The sequence below is a fragment of the Myripristis murdjan genome, chromosome 23, assembly GCF_902150065.1.
Source record: "Myripristis murdjan chromosome 23, fMyrMur1.1, whole genome shotgun sequence".
In the NCBI taxonomy this organism is placed as follows: domain Eukaryota; kingdom Metazoa; phylum Chordata; class Actinopteri; order Holocentriformes; family Holocentridae; genus Myripristis; species Myripristis murdjan.
Window position 1 is genome coordinate 10,340,425 of NC_044002.1, and position 18,966 is coordinate 10,359,390.

General features: G+C 44.4%; 1 protein-coding gene across 1 annotated transcript in view; it reads right to left on the reverse strand.

Annotated features, from left to right (window-relative positions):
- The window catches only part of sema3aa (sema domain, immunoglobulin domain (Ig), short basic domain, secreted, (semaphorin) 3Aa), a 37,277-nt gene extending 19,347 nt beyond the window's left edge, over nt 1–17,930 (reverse strand). Inside the window, exons 1-3 of the mRNA XM_030045867.1 lie at nt 17,238–17,930; nt 3,061–3,221; nt 1,365–1,427 (exon numbers count right to left, since the gene is read on the reverse strand). Coding sequence (XP_029901727.1) covers nt 1,365–1,427; nt 3,061–3,221; nt 17,238–17,343 — 330 coding nt within the window. The 5' untranslated portion in view covers nt 17,344–17,930. The remainder of the gene's footprint in view (nt 1–1,364; nt 1,428–3,060; nt 3,222–17,237) is intronic.
- Nucleotides 17,931–18,966: the final 1,036 nt, after the last annotated feature.

Here is an 18,966-nt window from a genome sequence, read left to right on the forward strand (position 1 = left end):
TTTTGATATCTGTCATAGCTGGACAAATAACAGGAAATGACACCGAGGCACGAGGCGTGGACTCATTCAGGCGCTTCATCGCAAATCCAAAATCCACACACTTGTATCTGAATCTTTTTTGTGAGCTGAATCAAACGCAACAATCTGAGTCATGTTACACGCTCATCTTGCCAAGGAGAATGATACAGCCATCAGGCATTTTGGAGGGGGCAGCTGTTACATTTGTTCTGTGGCTGTAAAGTGCGGTTTGGAGAAATGCATCACTTTGGGAGCTCTGAATGCTTTAGTAATGTCCTAATCAAGGCCTCTTCGCGCTGCGCTCCGTCTCTCCTCTCACCGCCTCATTTTCAAGGGTAAACATTTTCACAGCACGCAAATACCTCATCATTGTGTTTTGTGTGTCTTCGCGCTGCCAAAACACATTGCCTTTCCGCAGTGCGCGAGCGTTTCAGGGTGTTGTGTGGTTGCGACTGTGTTTGTGCGAGTGTCTATGCATGTGTGTGTGTGTGTGTGTTAAAGCCAAAAAGCTGGCAGAAAGTTACAGCCGAGTGGAACCTCTGTGATTTAGTGAGCAGACTATGTAATTCTGGATAATCCTAAACCTTCCTCTCCCCTCCTCTGCCCTACACTGCAGACTCAACCAGCCGTGAAATTAAGATCAGATAGAATACAGGGAGGGCCAAATCCAAACAGCAATGTAAAGATGACACACAGCAACGCACTCGCACGCGCAAACAAGGGCCGGCGTTGTACGCGTGTTCGGCAAATTTGCGCACGAGCAGCACATGTGAGCTAACAGTCGGCACCAGATAACGAGAGCTCAAACAGTGCACTCCCACATAAATATGTGCGCGTGGACACACGCAAGCAAAACACAAAGGCACATGCTGGAACACACACATAAACACACTCCCCATTTAAAACTGTGCATGCAGATCACAGTGAGCAAATAACCGCTGAGGTAAAGCGTTGTTGCCCTTGTGCCACTGACACATGGTGTACGCCTCACTCTGACCTAACAAGTGTAACACTGTTTGTGAGTGTGTGCGTGCGTGTGTATGTGTGGAGGAGGGGACAAATGCCAGAGACATGATGTCCTACTGAGGTAATGTACCCTCTTACCTCTACAGTGCTAATGAGGCTCAGTTCTTATAAAATAATACTCATCTTTAATTGATATTCTCCCTCATTTCATTTTTCAACATTGGGTAGAGCTCATCACTCAGGACATGTAATTTATAGTTAGTGCACTGTATCCAGGTGATCACGCTGTATTGTTGCATGTTACCAAAATAAGCTACATCCCAGAGAGAGATGAATGGAAGAAATTAAGCGATGATGTCATCATTATCAAGGCAACTCACCCCAAGATCTTTCCCTGCCCACTTGCATTCATCCCTCTTGGAGGGGGTTGCAGGCCACGCAATCTGTGGGGAATGAGAGACACAGTCAGAATTCACTGGAACACGAGAGGAGAAACTTTCATGCCGTGTAAGAGGAAGATGAGTGTGTCAATGGAGTGAATCAGTGGAGAGCAGGATTGGTGTCCTTCCAGCAGAATGACTGGACTAACTACAACTGTTTGCATAATAAATGTTCAATTTATGAATTCGTAGGGAATGTGGCTCACAATTTACCAGTTTCTTTATTTACCACTGCATTCCTGGTCATACTGTCAGTGATGCGCAAATGATGAATGAGGGATTGTTTCTTTACTGAAGAGATATTGCATCAAAGTGGAACCGAGGAGGTTCAGGTGTGTGTGGGCACATTGTCAGAGGGTGAATTGAAAACATTCAATCTACTATGTTTATGTAAAACCAGACAGGGTGTGTTGGAATAAGCAGGAATACTGCCCTAAATATTTATCTTGCATGTGGCTTCTGGCTATTGTGTGTCATTTGAAAATTTTAGCTCCTATCTTCAGCAAATAGTTCAGCATATGGTTTTACTTTGCATTTTATTCCTTTCTTTACCTTTTGTTTTGGGAGACATATCACTCAGTGTCAGAGAGATGATTCCTGTCTCCTGCCCTTGAGGTCCATCTGTGACCTCCAGTGTGACATGCAAACGCATCGTGAGTGTGTCTGCATGTGTGAGCTGAAATAGACTGAGAAATAACCATGCGCACAAAGCGTGGACGCCACTGAGTTAACTTTTTTTGTGTGTGGCCACACAGGTGTGGATATACTCAGAGTACAAAAACACATGCAAATGCAGTGCATGTGCATGCGGGAACACACACACACACACACACACGCTCCCCCACACACTCACACACACAAACTCTCCGCATTCCTTATTACACTGCTAAACTTTATCTCCCTTCTAGATCAGCTGAGTTTTCCTCTCTGGGGAATCTGCAATGCACATTTCAGGGTAATTACATTAGATTTGCTTAATCACTGCTTTTTGGCCCTTATCTTCTAATGACGGCGAGATCTGAATAAAAGAGTGAAAAAGAAAAAAAAAAAACACATCCGAGCCAAGGGCAAGAAGAATTCTAAGACTCTCTCTTTCTCTTTCTCTCTGCATTGACTATGTATTTTTCAGCACTTTGGTTCCTCTGCTCAGCTCTTTGCCGCCTGCAGGCAAGTCTGTGTCAATCTTGTGTGTCTGTGATAGCAGTTTGAATCAGATAAAAAGACTGTTAACCTAGTCCAGGTGGAGTAATGGAATTATGAACAGCCCTGTCTGGACAAGGAGAGACAGAGGGAGGGATGGAGAAGGGGGTAATGGACTCCAGAGGGAACAGGGAGAGGCAGCGGGGGAGGGAAGAAAGAAGAGAGGAGAAGAGAAGAGAAGAGAAGAGAAGAGAAGAGAAGAGAAGAGAAGAGAAGAGAAGAGAAGAGAAGAGAAGAGAAGAGAAGAGAAGAGAAGAGAGAAACAGATAGATGGTCAAAGGACACCTTGCAAATCAAACCTAACCAAGTAAAAACCTTCACCACATTCCATCAGTATCTTTTCCACAGCAGACTATATGGACAACCAGAACTCCACTGAAACTCACAGTCACCAACACACACTCAGTCATTAAAGCTGAGTGTGTTTGAATCCTACCTGCTTGTGGTCTCTGTTGATGTTGACCAGGTCGAATGAGAAGATATGGTCCTCGGCTCCAACCAATAGCCTCCCTCGCTCCTCATCCAATAGGAAAGTGTCGTAGCTTGAGCTGTTGGCCAAGCCATTGAAGGTTATGAGGTTACTGGACTCTAACATCTCTGGAAGAGAAGGAGGAGACCACAGAGTGAGTGTTGATTTATGAACACATGGAAAGATTTAAAAGCAGATAAAGAGAAAGACGAGCAAAGTATCACACAATCACACAGTATAGCAGACATACAAAAGCACTTCTCAAAGACACTGAACTAAAACTACACGTATTGCATAGCACTGGGGTAATCAATGAGCTTGTACTTAAATTCAGCCTTTTAATTGCGAGATCCTCTCGTGTCAAGAACTGTAATGCATTTGCAAAATGATAAACAGTCAACATAGGTTTAGCTAGAATTTGAATATCACAGCCAGAAGTAATATTATTTTAACAGCCAACTGCTTCAACTTATCGGGTAAAGGAAAATGAACATAGGGGCTAGCTATTTATGTGGGTTAGTGAACACTGCGTTGAATTTACACTGAAGATGCAGGAAATATAGAAAATGTCTACAGTGTGGAAGTTCTGCAAACAGCTTCCAAGGGGCCGAAGATGTAATAACAAACAATAAAAGAAATTGGCAGCACCTTGTGAAAAACAAAAAAGTTAAAAAATATTTTGGGGTGTTCTTTCATTATTTATAAAATGTCCAGGAAAGACTACTATATCAAACAGTTTAATACAAAAGTATGTTAGTGCTGGACTTTATGAACGGAGAAAAATAAACTGCTGGTTTTGTCCTAATCCAAACAAAGAAACAAAGAAAACAAAAGGTGCCTCCCTCGTAAAGAATGTGTGATTCTATGAAATTAGACACTGCTTTCAGTTTTGCCTCTATTCTATACTATGACATAGACACACACATGTGCACACTTATATGCAGACACACGTCAGTCACATATGGCGTGAGACTGCCGAGGTGAACACAGCATGACCCAATCAGAAGACACAGTTCAGACTGTTCAGCCGTGTGATTGTTTGAATAATTCATATGGAGTCAGGGCCGGGGGGGGACACTTTGTGCGTGTCTGTGGCATTTAGCCGTATGTTGGTTATTATGTGAATTAACATAAAAGTGAGTATGACTGTACATGCGCTTCAAAGCGGTGCCCTATCCAGGTGTACTGAAAGTACAACAGTACTACAGCGTGCTCGGTAACAAATGATTCATTGAGAAAACCACTGCAGGTCTTTCTGCATCACACATTTTTAAACTCGGGCTACACAATAGCCACTCACCTCTGACAAATGCAGTTAAACTTTAATTAGCAAAGATGAGCACCATTAACCCAGAAAAGACACCACAGAGATATACTTCAGTATTATATTAACAAAAAACACCCACTACCTAGACCTAGTTAACCTATACACTTACATGTAAATATTAATATGTGCACAATTTGAGCGTGCCCAATATGCTAAAGTTCAAGCAGGTTCACTAGTCTGTGTATCATAATATCCTTACAAAGTCACAGTGCAAAATGCACACAATCCATCTTTTTTAGCTAGTGTGCACGAGTGGATTTCAGCCACCCATATTTTGTTACATTGCAACAAGGGGCTGCTTCCATTCTCAAGTTAACCTATTCAGGATGTGTGTTTTTCTTTAAGAGCCATAATTTGAAAAGAATCTCTCTTTAGTGAAATTCAAGAATAATACTGAGGAAGGCTGCTATATCATTAACCACTGAATAGCAACAGGGTTTGGTAAGGCAGTGGCTGAGACCAAAAGATCACACATTTGACTTTCATAACTAGTGTCAACAGGAGCCTTTTTTCTTACTATAGGCTGGTCTGAACAGCTTAAACTCCTAAAATAAGAATAATAGTGATTCACATTTTGAATTGAGAATGAATTCACCCCAGGCTGCGACCATCTGCCTTTATTTAGGCTATAAGATAGTCGACATGTGCTTTACATTGGCACCACGATAAACTATGAGTATCAGCACCACCATCGTACAACATCATCCATCATCATCTATGTCCAACACATGATCACATGGCATGTACGTACGCGGAGACACAATGATTTATACTGAAAAGCAGACAAGCGCATAAACATTTACACAGTCTCTCACACACACACACACACACAGGCCAGTGAACTGTGATCTCCCTGCTCTCCCCCCACAGGTTTGATTGACGGGCTGCTATAGGAGCCATCTGGGCCCGCTCACACCAGGTAAGATCATGGGCTGAAAAAAGAGGGGATAGATGGAGGGATGAAAGAACGAAGTGATGTGTCAACCTTTTCTCTGTATCAAGGACGGGTGGGGTGGATGAGGACTGCGAGAGGGAGCGGCTGTCACCTAATAAAGACGACTGCAGCTCATCTGCGTCGGTTGGATTTTGGTTTAGGCGAAATTGGAAACGGAGAAGGTGGGTGTGGGCCGACGAATGCATAGTGCTGTTTATCCGCATAGGTTTATATGGGTGTGACAATTTATACAGGTCATTCCATGCATGCTAGCACACTGGCATGTACATATTATATACATGGTCATCTCTGCAAGCACATTGACCAGCAGGCAATTCGCTGTGCTGATCCACAAAGCTAAAAGGTGCTGTCAGTGGCTCTCAGCTATTTTGTTATCATGGGGCAGCCAATCAGATAAGCCTTTGTGCTCAACTGACCAATCAGACATGACATCCCATGGCCAGGAAATGAGTTCGAGAGGGCAAGTAAGGAAATGCGATTTCCAGTCGAAAGGATGCTGGAGAAAGTCTTCTTATGTTTCAACTATGAAGTAAAGGAAAAAGAAATGGACGTGGCAGGAGGCCAAAGTAGGCATAAAAACGGGAATGAAATGGAAAAAGAAATGGTTTTAGACTTTATAACATTTAGACCTCATAGTGTATTGAAAGCTGTTGAGAATAAAAGCAGAGAAAAAAAGATTGTCAGATGGTAAGACTGAAAGAGAAACAGAGAATGAAAAATGAGCAAACCAGAGGCTGCGAAGCAAACACTTTCCCCTGTCCTCTCTGTTTCTGGTTAGGAGAGGTTTTTCTCAAGTCGTCCTCAGTGCCATTTTGGCTCTGGATGTGACGACCCGGATCGTCTCTAAAGTGAGAGGCTGGAGCCGGACCCGGGAGCCAGGAATGTGATCCGAAATGGCAGCCACCGAGGTCCGTCACGAAAGGTTTCCCCCAGATGGGGCGAAGAGAAAACACACGCACATACTTCAACACATGGCGATCTCTGACAAAGACAAGGTGGCCTACGCACACACACAAATGCACACACAAATATACACAGGGAGGCTTTATCTGCACTGGGATCTACTGTGGTTTAGAGAATCGAGGGAACTGGGGCGTGAGGACCTAAGGACCTCCAACTAAAACAGAGACACGCTCGTTTGGAAACGAACATGCACACGGAGAGCCGACAGCACCGCTCATACAGAATATAGTCAGCAAACAAGGACGCTGCATACATAGTCACTGCAAATGTATATGCAAACACAAGACATGTATGTGTACACACACACTGATACCCCTCACCCACACACACACACAAACACACACACACACTTGCACGCAAAGCAGGTTGTACATGAATTCCCTGGTAGAGCACAACTGCCTCGCTCTGGCTTTAAAATGCAAACAAGCACATTCACCACACCCTCAAACTACGACACGCATATATTAATACTGAACTAAATGTTTGCACCGCATCAAGTCTCCCTGTGCACACATACACACACACACACACACACACACACTTACACACACCACTTCCCAGACCAAGTTGTAATCCAATCAGTATTTCTGCTTAGGCAGCACGAACCGGTGGAACAGTGAGCGCACTCAGCAGCTTCCACCTCTCACACACTCCCTGTCCCTGTACCCCCTGACACACACACACACACACACACATGCAAACGCAGGCACACACACCACTCACCACACACATTCAGCTTACACTAAACACTGGACACACAAACATACAAATTTAAACATATGTATATGTGTGTGTGTATATATATGTATATATACTTGCGTGCATGAATTCACATTCCATTCACCTCACACACCTCACAAATACACACACGCTCATCACTACACACAGTCTGCTCAGTCTCCCCTGCCCCCCCCCCCTCCCTCCAGCAGCACACAGACCTTCTTGTTATACACAACCTCTGTCTGCCTGCCGTCCTTCACTCACACTTTCTCGCTTTCAAGCACAAAAGTGCGCGCATAAAGACTCGCACACCTGGGCACATATGGAAACATGCCCACACACACACACACACACACACACACACACACATACACACGCACACACACACACACTTGCTGTTTGTGTGTTCATTCTGTACATCTATGTGCTATGAGGGTGCTTATGTACATGTGCATCTTTATGTTCACCCCATACATACAGGGTGCATATTCAAGGACAGCCCTTGTAACAGGCAAACACAAGAAATTCATTCAAATAAATTATCATCTGTCCCTCTGTCATACACCATTATGGAAATAACCTGGCTCTTGTCTTAAAAAGCCCCCAGAAAAAAAGAGAGCCACATTCAAAACTCAAGTGCAATTGTCTGTGGAGTGCACTTCACTCCCCCATTCTCCAAACAGACAGGCGTTTTAGACGCCTACGCGCCACGCAATAGCAGAATAATGAAACTGCATGAAAGAAAGGCGACAGGGCATTAAATTATGTTTATCTGAGTTTGTGTGTGTATGTGTGTTTGAGCATTTGTGTATGTGTATGTTTGAGTGACACAAAACATAAAAGCCTTTGCCCGACGGAGGAAAACACTCGACTGTGACTTAACAGATGGGTAATATTCCATTAAACTAATGTAACACCTTTCAAGTGTTTCATGTGTTCGTATATACAGTTAAGGTTTTACAAGAAAGATGTTTTCAATATGTATAAGCAGGTGTTTAAATGACATTTAACTTGTTCATTTCCTGTCCTTTGATATTGCCTCCTTTTTCTCCTGCTGCTGGCAGACGGTGCATTACTCAGACCCAAAGGGTGTTTTTCTCTGCTTTTCAGTGTGCAAGTGTGAGTTATTGTGCAAATGCATAGACATTGGTCCTGAAATGATTAGTGCATTAATCGATTAGTCAGTTGACATAGAATGTCAAGAAGACTGTAATTTTGATAATCACATACTTTTTTTTGTTGTTTTATCAAAGAAAAACACCAAATGTGCTGGGTATAGTTTCATAAATGGTAAGCTTTGCTTGCTTTTTTTCTGTTTCAACTCAGTATTAAAGGAATAATTCAGATCGTCTGCCGATCATACTAAGTGTGCAATTTTAAGACATCATGTTGGGTACATCTGTAACTTGTGATAGATATGATGAATCATGACATAATAGATGAAAGGATTAACCATTTATTATTTGAAAAAAAAATCAATAATGAAAATAATGTTTAGTTGCATCCCTATTGGTCACATGTGTGTGTGTCAATCTGTGTGGTACAAAAGAGTAACAGCAAGTGGACATCTAAATTGTCAGGCAGGAAGAAAGACATAATTTGAAAGGAAAACGACAGCTGAAAAAGAACTGGCTCAGCCAAGTACAAATGTTTATCTTTCAAATACAAGGCCAGCTTCAGAACAGTAAAGACGCACTGTAATATCTCCAACGGTTTGGTTTGGCATGTAAACCTCTCTCTTTTCTAACCCTGCCTCCGAACGTGTCCTCTTTTCTCTGTGTGTGGCGCGGTGCAGATTTCGCTGCTCTCGCGCCGGCCTCCACCACACAACACAGGTGTCAGAAAAAAAAAAAAAAAAAAGACGAGGCGGCCACTCCATGGAAATTTGCTGAGAGCTTTACTCAACAAAGTGTTCAAATGTTATCCTGAGCCCAAGGATATCCACACAAGCCTCAAAAGTTCACACCCCCCCTTTCTCTCTGTCTCCTTTTCTAAGCACAGTTGCAGGTGTGGGTTGGTCTCCATGGTAACCATCTGTATAACACAACCTGGGCCATGGGATTTCTCATTCAGGTTTGGTTGACGGACAACTCCGACAGGAAATGTACTACCGCATGCACGAGGTGCCATGAACTGTGTGACACAGGGTGAGAATAAAAAGCACTGTACTGTGTGTGTGTAGCACCAGGAGATGGAGGATGTGTGTGTGTGTGAATAAAGTGTGTGTGGGTTGATTATTCATATTATTCATGCCCAATGTAAACGTGTAAGTGGCTTCACACTGAATCCATAATGAAATGCACCTCAGAAGTGAGTGAAAGAAAGAGTGAGTTGTGTCTGACTCCTTCTCTCCTACAGCTTGAAATGAACGCACACTATTTTTTAACTGAAGTGACTCATGGCTGTAACTCATAGGCATGTATTCCATCTTAAGAGACAATTTAATACCATATTCTGTATGATGACAACTCTGCTCTGAGAGTGGCCCTGTGCTCAACCATAGGATGTGAATCAGAGGGACTAACAAGAGAAAGCAAAACCACATCCCAAACCACAAGTCATCTATATGAGTGGTCTAAATATGAGTTCAATTTCACCGTACAGCACCATCCATCTCTCTACCCAAATACTAGATTTCCGAGTCACCACACAACATTTTTGTTCTGCCTTAATCCACAGTGGGAAAGACAGAAAGAGAGAGAAAGAGAGATGGGCAGAATGAGAAAGGGGAACAATATAAAACTGACGGAGGAAAAGAAAAACAGAGAGAGAAGTGGACAGAGGAGAAAAATGAGAAACTACGAGAGTTAAGACAGTAATGGCGAGCTAAGCAGAAACACAAGCACAGAGAATGAAAAAAAAAAAAAGAAAACAGAAAAAGAAAAACGCGCACACATACAACAAAAGCTTTAAAATATGGAACCGTTTCATTAGTGTGTGTCTCCTGCTGTCATTGGACGGCTGGACCACAGAGAGAGGTTTTCCACCAGCCCTGCGACCACAGACGGCAAGAGGCCCACTCACACACCACTAAATGCTCTCGGTATAACCAGGCTGCTCTGTCTCTGGTTCTGATTACTCTCAAGAAAACACACACACACACACACACACACACACACACACACACGCGCGCTTGCAAATCTACACTTTTGCATGCAAATACACACAGGACTCATCCAACTTTTTTGAATATGAGCAAACACACTTAGACGCATACACAGGCACAGATCTGCAGAGGGAAGCACACACACAAAATCACAACGTCCCATCCCCGCAGCCACAAAGCCGCGCTGAAGGGGAGAGATAGTGCTATCATGAGGCAGTTTGATGGATGGACTCGAGGAGGAACTTGGCTGTGGCGAGCGTGGTCATGTCTGGAGACCCTGTCTGTTCGCGCAGCCTGTCAGCTGTGCCGTGGAGCTCAACTCCAACTCTGCCATCTCATTAGAGATTAATAAGGCATGGCTAGAGATCTGAACAAGTCTTGGGCATACTGTGCCGTAGATGCAAATGCACTGACGCTCGGAAACAGATCTACGGGCACAGATACAGATGCTCGCTTTAGCTCAATTCACATAGGGAAACCTCTGGTCATTAACGAATGAAAATGGCATTCACTGAAATTACCAGTACCCTGGATATAAATGTGAGGTCAAGATTTGACACTTTGTCCTTTCCTGATTAAGAAAAGTAAAACTTTTTTCTGCCATGAACGCATACAAAATACTTCTCTACCGATTCCACGACTGCTTTAATTTTTCATGACGAAGAGGGAAACTAGAGGAGCAACATGAAATTGTACGACAGTGCACAGGATTAGGCAACATCTGACTTCACCAGAATATGGTACATAATTCTTGCAAGAATTTCTTCATTGCAAGTTACAGAGAAGGCAAATTCACACAGGATTAAAATCATAAAATGATCTCCACAATTATTGGAAATCACTGGACCTCTGTAAGTAGGTAGTTTTTGTGCAAAAATCAATATATGTTCTATGTTTTTGCTTTTGTTTGTGTCTCTCTTTCTTTGTCAATCTATCTGTCCGTCTGTCCTTCAGTCTCTTTCTGTGGAGATGTTCCCCTCGTTTGTAACATGACTCTGCTCGGAGTGAATGGTGCTCCCTCTCTCCATCTGACTGACAAGACATAGCAGGTGGCAGGACCCATTCATACCCACCGTGCAGCAATCTCCACCACGCTGTAACCCAAGCTTGCGTCTAGAACACAAGTGTCCCGCTCCCCAAACACACACACACACAAACACACACAGATGTATGCAGGACACAGGATATTTTTCTGTGCATGCAGATGCAGCACTTATGTACACACAGGCACAAAAATGTACACATGCTGACACTGAAATGTATGCAATTTCATACACTAGAGTGCACAAAACACAAACCCACACAAACACACACACACACACACACACACACACACACACACATACACACACACACACACACACACACACACACACACACACACATACCCTCACTGCTTACCCTATGTTCCCCTCCAATTGCAGCTTATGAGCACACATCCACAATGATGCTGATGATCTGTTTCATTTTAACGGACACTATTACGGCGAACAGCAATGTAGTTAAGGAACTATTGATAAACACTTAAAAGCCCATCTTTGGAAATGCATGGCATTCTACCTAAAACACATCAACTTGGAAAGCAAACTACATAGAGATGCTAGTAAAAGGCCATCAAACTCGCAAACTACGCTACACTTTTTTGCACAGTAGATGATGGTAGCAAACTTATTGCAACAACTCTAATCACTCTTCTTTGTTTCAGCATCGATTTAAATCGTGCAAAAAAATATTTTTGGTAATACACGTCATCCACGATGCTATTAAAATCAGAGTCTTCCCCCCCTTGGATTCATATGCAGGCTTAAAACTGCAACAAAAACATACGACATATTTTTCAGTGACTTGATGAATGGCTTTTTGTTTTGCAAATGCAGTGGTGTCACTGCATAATTACTTGCGGGGCGCTGCGTGTCAGCAAAAACATGTAAGCAGACAGGGGTGTGCGCACACACATGCATACACACTCGCATATGCAAACACACATACACACACACTCACACTCACAAAACTCACACAGAATAAACTTTACTATGCCATCAATCAACTTGCGGAGTAGGATGGTGGGTTTGCCCAACACTCATATATGTTAGTCAGTGTATTGTAATGCAATATATTCTGGGTGGGATAGGGGCATAGTTGAAACGCAAGTCACTGCAAAACATGGGTTACTGGACAAGACATGGTAGTGGAATGCAGCCTTCTTGTGGGAGGAAAGAGATGCGGGTACATCCAGTGTGTGTGCGTGTGTGTGTGTGTGTGTGTGGGTGGGTGTGTGTATCCAAACAGACTGAGTTGAAGAGAGGGATAGCCAAAAGATATGTATCAACTGAGCCGCAATCAAAGAGAAAGGAAAAGGAGACAAGCAAAGAAAATACAAACACACACACACACACACACAGACACTGACACACACATGTGCACGCACAAACATAGAGCCTACATGGAGACTGTACTTAAGGTCTGTGGTGTTGTGGTTCCATGAGAAGCAAGAGAGGGGGGAGAGAGGGGAGGAAAAAGAGAACGAGAGAGTTCGAAAGAGAGTGACAGAAAGAGAGAGAGAGCGGGATGAAGGCAGACATCTCCAGTATTGGCACGTTGGGAGAACACCTTGTAATTATCTACATCCGCTCTGTCAGCCCCAGCCCACAGAACGGACAGAGAGGAGGAGGAGGAGGAGGGGGAGGAGGAGAGAGAGAGCGAGAGAGAGAGAGAGAAAGAGAGATAGGGGGTACTATGTTGTAAGATACATGCAGACATAAAAAAAAAAGTATGCATAGAAGATACGCTGATGCACCGCTGCACATGCAACACATATAGTATATTCAAAGGCAGGGACACACACACACACACACACACACACACCCACACACAAATACGTAGAGACAGGCTTATTATGGGGCGCAGTCCAGACTGCGTTGTGGTTCCACACCAAGTGTCTATTTTGAAGGGTTGTAAGCCAATTCCAAATTCCTTGTCTCTCTCTCAGTCTTGCTCTCTCTTTCTTCCTCAGTTCCACCCATTCAGCCGGCATGGGGCGGCTGGGACAACATTAAGAGGTTATAGGCTCCATAATTACCCGGCCGAGGGTAATTATCAGGTTGTTTAACGAGGCCTCTTAAGTTCTGATGCGCCGCCGTTGGCTCGCTGGCTCTTTTTTAAGGCTCACAATAGGGTCAACTTTTACAGTCCCACGGCCCTCTCCCACACTGTCTTTGATTTCAGGGCGTGCTGTACATGCATCACTCGAACTTTAGGGGTCAGCGTTTCTCCTGATGGCTGCTTGGTGGCTGCGTGCTGTGCAGGGGTCATGTTCAGGTATGTGGTTGTGTGCAGGTATGCATCGATCCATGGAAGTGTATCGCTTTTTTGTCCCTGTAGCCTCATATGCCTGCTGTACTGCGGTAGTCATCATGGTGACATGTGTTTTCAAAAGGAAATCAGATAGCTGAGGCTGTGCTATATAAAAACATCAGCATCTAAAATAATGATTTCTATATGGTGGTCAAAGTAATGGTCCTTTGCTTTAAGTAGGGAATCACATTTCCTGTGTTTTGGTATATTTACTGGTCACAATATTGATTTTCATTTGTTGGTGCAATGAATAGGCTTTTAACATTAAACAGTATCAATAAGCTTAGAACCACTGCTGTAAAATAAGATCATTTTAACTTACACTAAAGTTTCACCTTAAATGTCTCTTTCACTCCTTATGCCACTTGTCAAGGCGAGGGAAGCGAGAGCGACTTTAGCCTCAAAGTGGAGGGAAAATCATTAACTCTGTGATCATCGTTCTGTCCCTGTGAAGCCAGATCCTTCTTTTTGAATTACTAACTGACCCCACTGGGAAATCATTTACTCTGCACTTGCCGCGCCAGCCGTCCCCTGAGAGGTCATTCTATCTACCTGCCTCCATTCCTCGGTCCCCTTAACCAAACTGCTCGCTCTGCAGTCGTTTGGCTGTCCTTTCCAGCAGAGGAAAATTGCTCACTTTGCGCTTGTCTGACGATGTGTCCCTGGAGGGGCGTCTTCTGTGCTCATTTGAGAATCATTTCATGGGACCCTGCTCTGACGTTTGGTGTTCATTTGACTGCCTAAATCGCGGGCCCTTGCGTGTATGTGTGCTCTTGCGGTTGTCCGACTCGACGGCCTCATCCGCTCACTCGCTCTGCGCTCGTGTGATTGTCCTACTCAAGGGCCTTGCTCGCTCAGTTGCTCGGCGCTTGCTTGACTGTCCTTCCCAGGAGGATTTCTCCTTGTCGTTTATTTGACTTAATTACTATGCCGGCTTCGCAGAGGGAGAGGGGATGAGTGACACTTCACTTAACGACCAGCCTCCCTTCCTTCTGCCTAGTCTACTGTATGTCTGCCAGCTTTTCCTTCATTAAAGCAAATCTCCTCCCTCTCACCATCGCTCCCACCGTGCCTCCATCCTTCCCTTCCTCCCTCCATCCGCCTGTGTGTGGGTGTTAACAGAGACCGTCCCTTGACAGGCATCAAGAGAGCCATCAAACACCTGTGGGCCCCTCTAGCGCCGAGACACAAATGCAGACACTGGCAAGCGTTAACGCACAAAGACACTGGCACGCCGCACACTTGCTCACACAATGATGCATATATACACAGCAGTGCTCGCAAACAGCAGTGTGCCATCACACATATTTGCAGGAACACTGATTCAAAAGCTCACAGAAGGCTGCATGCAAATCCACATACGCGCACAAATACTGTATAATAACAGGCGCGGATACGTGCGCTTGTGCATATATACACGCGCACACGCATATACACATGTATACATGCACAAAAGCAGGTGTCTAATTATCCCAGTGCACGTCAGATCTGACACATTTCGCCTCGCTAGCACACAAACACACACATGCAGACACCACTTTCAGTCTAAGGGGAGGAAATCACAAGAGAGGGTGTTGAGTCCTCACACCAAGACGTGGCAAGAACATTCACACACACAGACACACACTCACATACACATGAAAACAAGGAGCCTTTCATGTACTTCAGTGCAAATAACTGCATATCCACAAAAGTACATCTATCATGACAGGCAGAGAAGGCTACCCTTTCTCAAACAGACTACTAGCCTGGGCTGGTCGGATGACGCATATCCATCACTCACACAGTCAGTGTGGACTTTGATGCTTGATGACATATTTCTTGTCTACAGTGTTGTCAGCAACATGTTAAATTGCCAAAGTGGAAAGTGAACGGCATCAGAGACGAGTTCAGGGAGGAACTGAGCTCACATTCCTTAGACAGATGGCTTTATGTGACGAAGGGCTGAGATTTTCTTATCATGCCTTGGGGCTGGATTGTGGGTGAAATGTTATGATGGAGCCCAGGGGATGTATGATTTGTAACAGGTAAGTTTGGGGTTCTTTTTGTGGTGATACATTTTTTGTTGTGGCAGTAAATGCTTGTCATCGCAACTGAACATCTTATATCTTACCACTTTAAATCATCCCCACTGGGCAAAACACTGGCACACTACACTAGTTTATTCAACTTTAAGATGCACCATCAATACATCCTCACTCCACAATCTAACACGATCATCACCATGTGCTTATAAGTGTAAAGGGGTGATATATGAAAAAACTCCAAACTAAAATTATAGCTTGTGATCCGCATTAAGAATGAAACATGTCATACACTAGGCCTCTAATCACAAGTTCCACCAAACATTTTGGCTTAAGATAGGAAATGATTTCAGTGATGCACATTTTCACCACCTTCAAGACTGAAATTCTCTTTTCCCCATGGACTGAAATGATGTTTTACATCATTTCAAGCTCTGGGTGACAGTCAAACAGACAAGGGGACTTTTACCCACATAACCTTGTTTTCAGCCGCATAAGGGAGGCAAATAGGCCTGTTCATAAATTTTCAGAGGGCATACTTTATGAGAAAAATGGGACGAAAATAAAGAATTGAGAGACCACACTCTCAGCCATATACTTTCGGTCATGTTTTAGGACAAAGAACCACAATAGCCTCTCTCACCGACATTAAAAAGCAGAAAAACCCTCCCAAAATATGCCAAAAATGTTGCCAGTTATTTCTAGCTGAGATGAAAAGTCTGCTATTACAAAGAGCCTGATTTAGTGTAGGGTGTGAGAGAGGAGGCGAGACAGAGAGAGAGAGAGAGAGAGAGAGAGAGAGAGAGAGGCAGAGAGACAGAGAGAGAGGGAGAGAGGGAGGAGAGGAGGAAGAGCCGGCGCTCCGCAGTCTCCCCTCAAAATAACACAGAAGGAGAGAGAATAACATGTTTGCTGTATACGTCAAAAACTTACACGTGCATTATATAAAAAGCACACAAAACTCCCTCTCATTCTCTGCTAGTAAAACCTATCACAAATATCCCCTTAATGCACGTGCATTAAATCACTAAGGATATACAGTTCTCCCTTTAAACAAAACCAGAACTCTTTAACTGCTAGATCCATTTGGAGATACAGTAACAAGAACGGAGGAAACCTGCACAGCCCCTTAAAGAAAGGCTCTGTGTCATGACAGAAGCCGATTTCCCCCCCCTTTTTTTGGAGTTTTTGGGACAGAAGCCATTAAAACAGAGGCTCTACTGCCTGTTCAGAGCACTTAACAGGGCTGTATAGTACTAGCAGAAGGGGACAGCACAAGGGGAAAATTGGTACAGGGGCCAATACATACATTTAACTTCAGGCAACGGCCCTTCCTCAGCATATGGAAGCAATCTGACTATTTGTAAGAAGAAGAATAGTGAATTCTGACAGACAGGGGGAGAGTAAGTCAGGAGGAAGGAGTGAGTTTATGGGAGAGAGGAATATACACAGAAAAAGGTGAACGAAAGAGGTAGACACTGTGTGGTGACCAAGAGCGGCAGAAATAGATCCCCAGAAATAGAGATACTAAATATCAAAGAGGATGGATGCAAAGATCATGAGTGTCCACAAATTTAAAAGAAAAAAAAATAAAACATCTACAAAACGAGCTGATTTAAATTAAAAGCGCCGGCAACCACCACAGTCCCACAAATCCTGGCACCAGAGTCAGGGCAGAACAGAGAATGGGCTTACCCTTGTACGAGAGCTTTAGCCTGGGTACGTTATGCTTGGGCTCCCCTCCCCTTCCTGCCTGCACTGCCCCGCACAGCAGCACTACAATCCCAAACAGGTAATCCATGGTGCTGGAGTGCTGGCTGGCTGGCCCTCCAGACCAGGGGGGCACTCACACCCCGACCAGTGCCCCAAGATGAGTGGTCAAGCGCTGGGGTACGCCGAGCCCAGAGAGTCCCCTCCCTGGGAGTGAAGATCCACACAGGCACTGGAAGTGGAGGCTCCTTGTGGGGGGGAGAAAATCCTGGTTGTGCTCCCCAGATCAGAGTGCAGGTTGTGGGGGGGACTTCTGTGGTGCGAAGTGGGGGGTGGTGGGGCACTCACATGGCTCCCTGTGTGGACGTCCAGCCTATATAGTCCTTTGGCTCATGTATGTGTCCTCCCCCAGGTGAAGCCTCAGCAATGAGGGGTGCTGGCTTGGTGTGCGTGAGATCAGAAAGCAGCGCCTATGCAAGAAAACTTAAATCAGCTCACTTATCCAGAACAGTAGGGCTATCCTTTCAAGAGATTTCTTCTTTCTTTCTTTCTTATCTCTTCCTCTGTCTTCTTCTCTTTCTCTCTCTTTCCTTCTTTGAGCAGACACTCGCAGCAACCCTCTAATCCTTGTGTGCGGCTCCACCAGACTGCGAGAGGGAGAGAGAGAGACAGAGAGAGAGAGACAGAGAGAGAGAATGAGGGAGGGAGAGAGAGAGAGACAGAGAGAGAGAGAGAGAGTGTGCTAAACCATCCACGGCAGGGGAGGGGAGGAAGAGCAGCTGAGAGAGAGGGGGGGAGGGATGACTTGAGAGCAATACTGAACCGGTGTAGTGGATAGGAAGCATTCTGTGCACAGGTTTTTATAGTCTCTTCCTCTCTTTTTTCAAATCATTCATTCCTCATTTCCCTCATTCTAATTCCCCTACAGCCAGGTTATCATGCTCTCTCTCTCTCTCGCTCTCTCGCTCTCTCCCTCTCTTCACTCAGAGGTGTTGTCACCCACATTAACAAATATTCACCAGCTCACCCTCCAACATACTGAACTTCTTACCTATAAAGAGGCTTGGGTAGGAAGGTTTTTGCAAAGAAAACTTGAAATGAATTAATAAGCTCCTATACCAGGAAAGACATGAGGAGAGGGAAAACACTAAGAGTTTCTGTCTGTTGTGTGATATTATGAATCAGAGTTATAAGGAATATTTGACACAAATTACTAGACACGATTTTCCCTTAGGGAGTATAGTTTTTGACTTTGTTTTTGACTTATCCAGATGAAACCTGCCAGTTAAGAAAACACATGCTGGCAGTTAACCTGTGTAGTCTGGGACAGATCCTGTCTCTGGTAAAGTCATTCACATCGGCAAGGCAGGTCGGCAACATTCCCCCAACTCGCGACCTCTCTAGCTCCTGCAGGTGTGTGCGTGTGCATGTGCGTGTGTGTGACTGAGTGGGCACCTTCTGCTTCCTCTCGAGGTGTGACTGAGTGCAGCGGTGAGGTGATAAAAGCTTTGATAAACAGGAGTGCTAATGTGTCAGCTCACACTCCTCAAAACATCGTGAGAAAACAACCTGAGAACTGGACAAAGAACCTGGTATAAATGGGGTGTGGGTCTTGACACTTCTTGTGTGTGTGTATGTGTAAGACAGAGACAGAGAGCAAAAGAGAGAGTGTGTGTCTGTGTGTGTGCGTGCACATGGGCATATATGTGTGGGA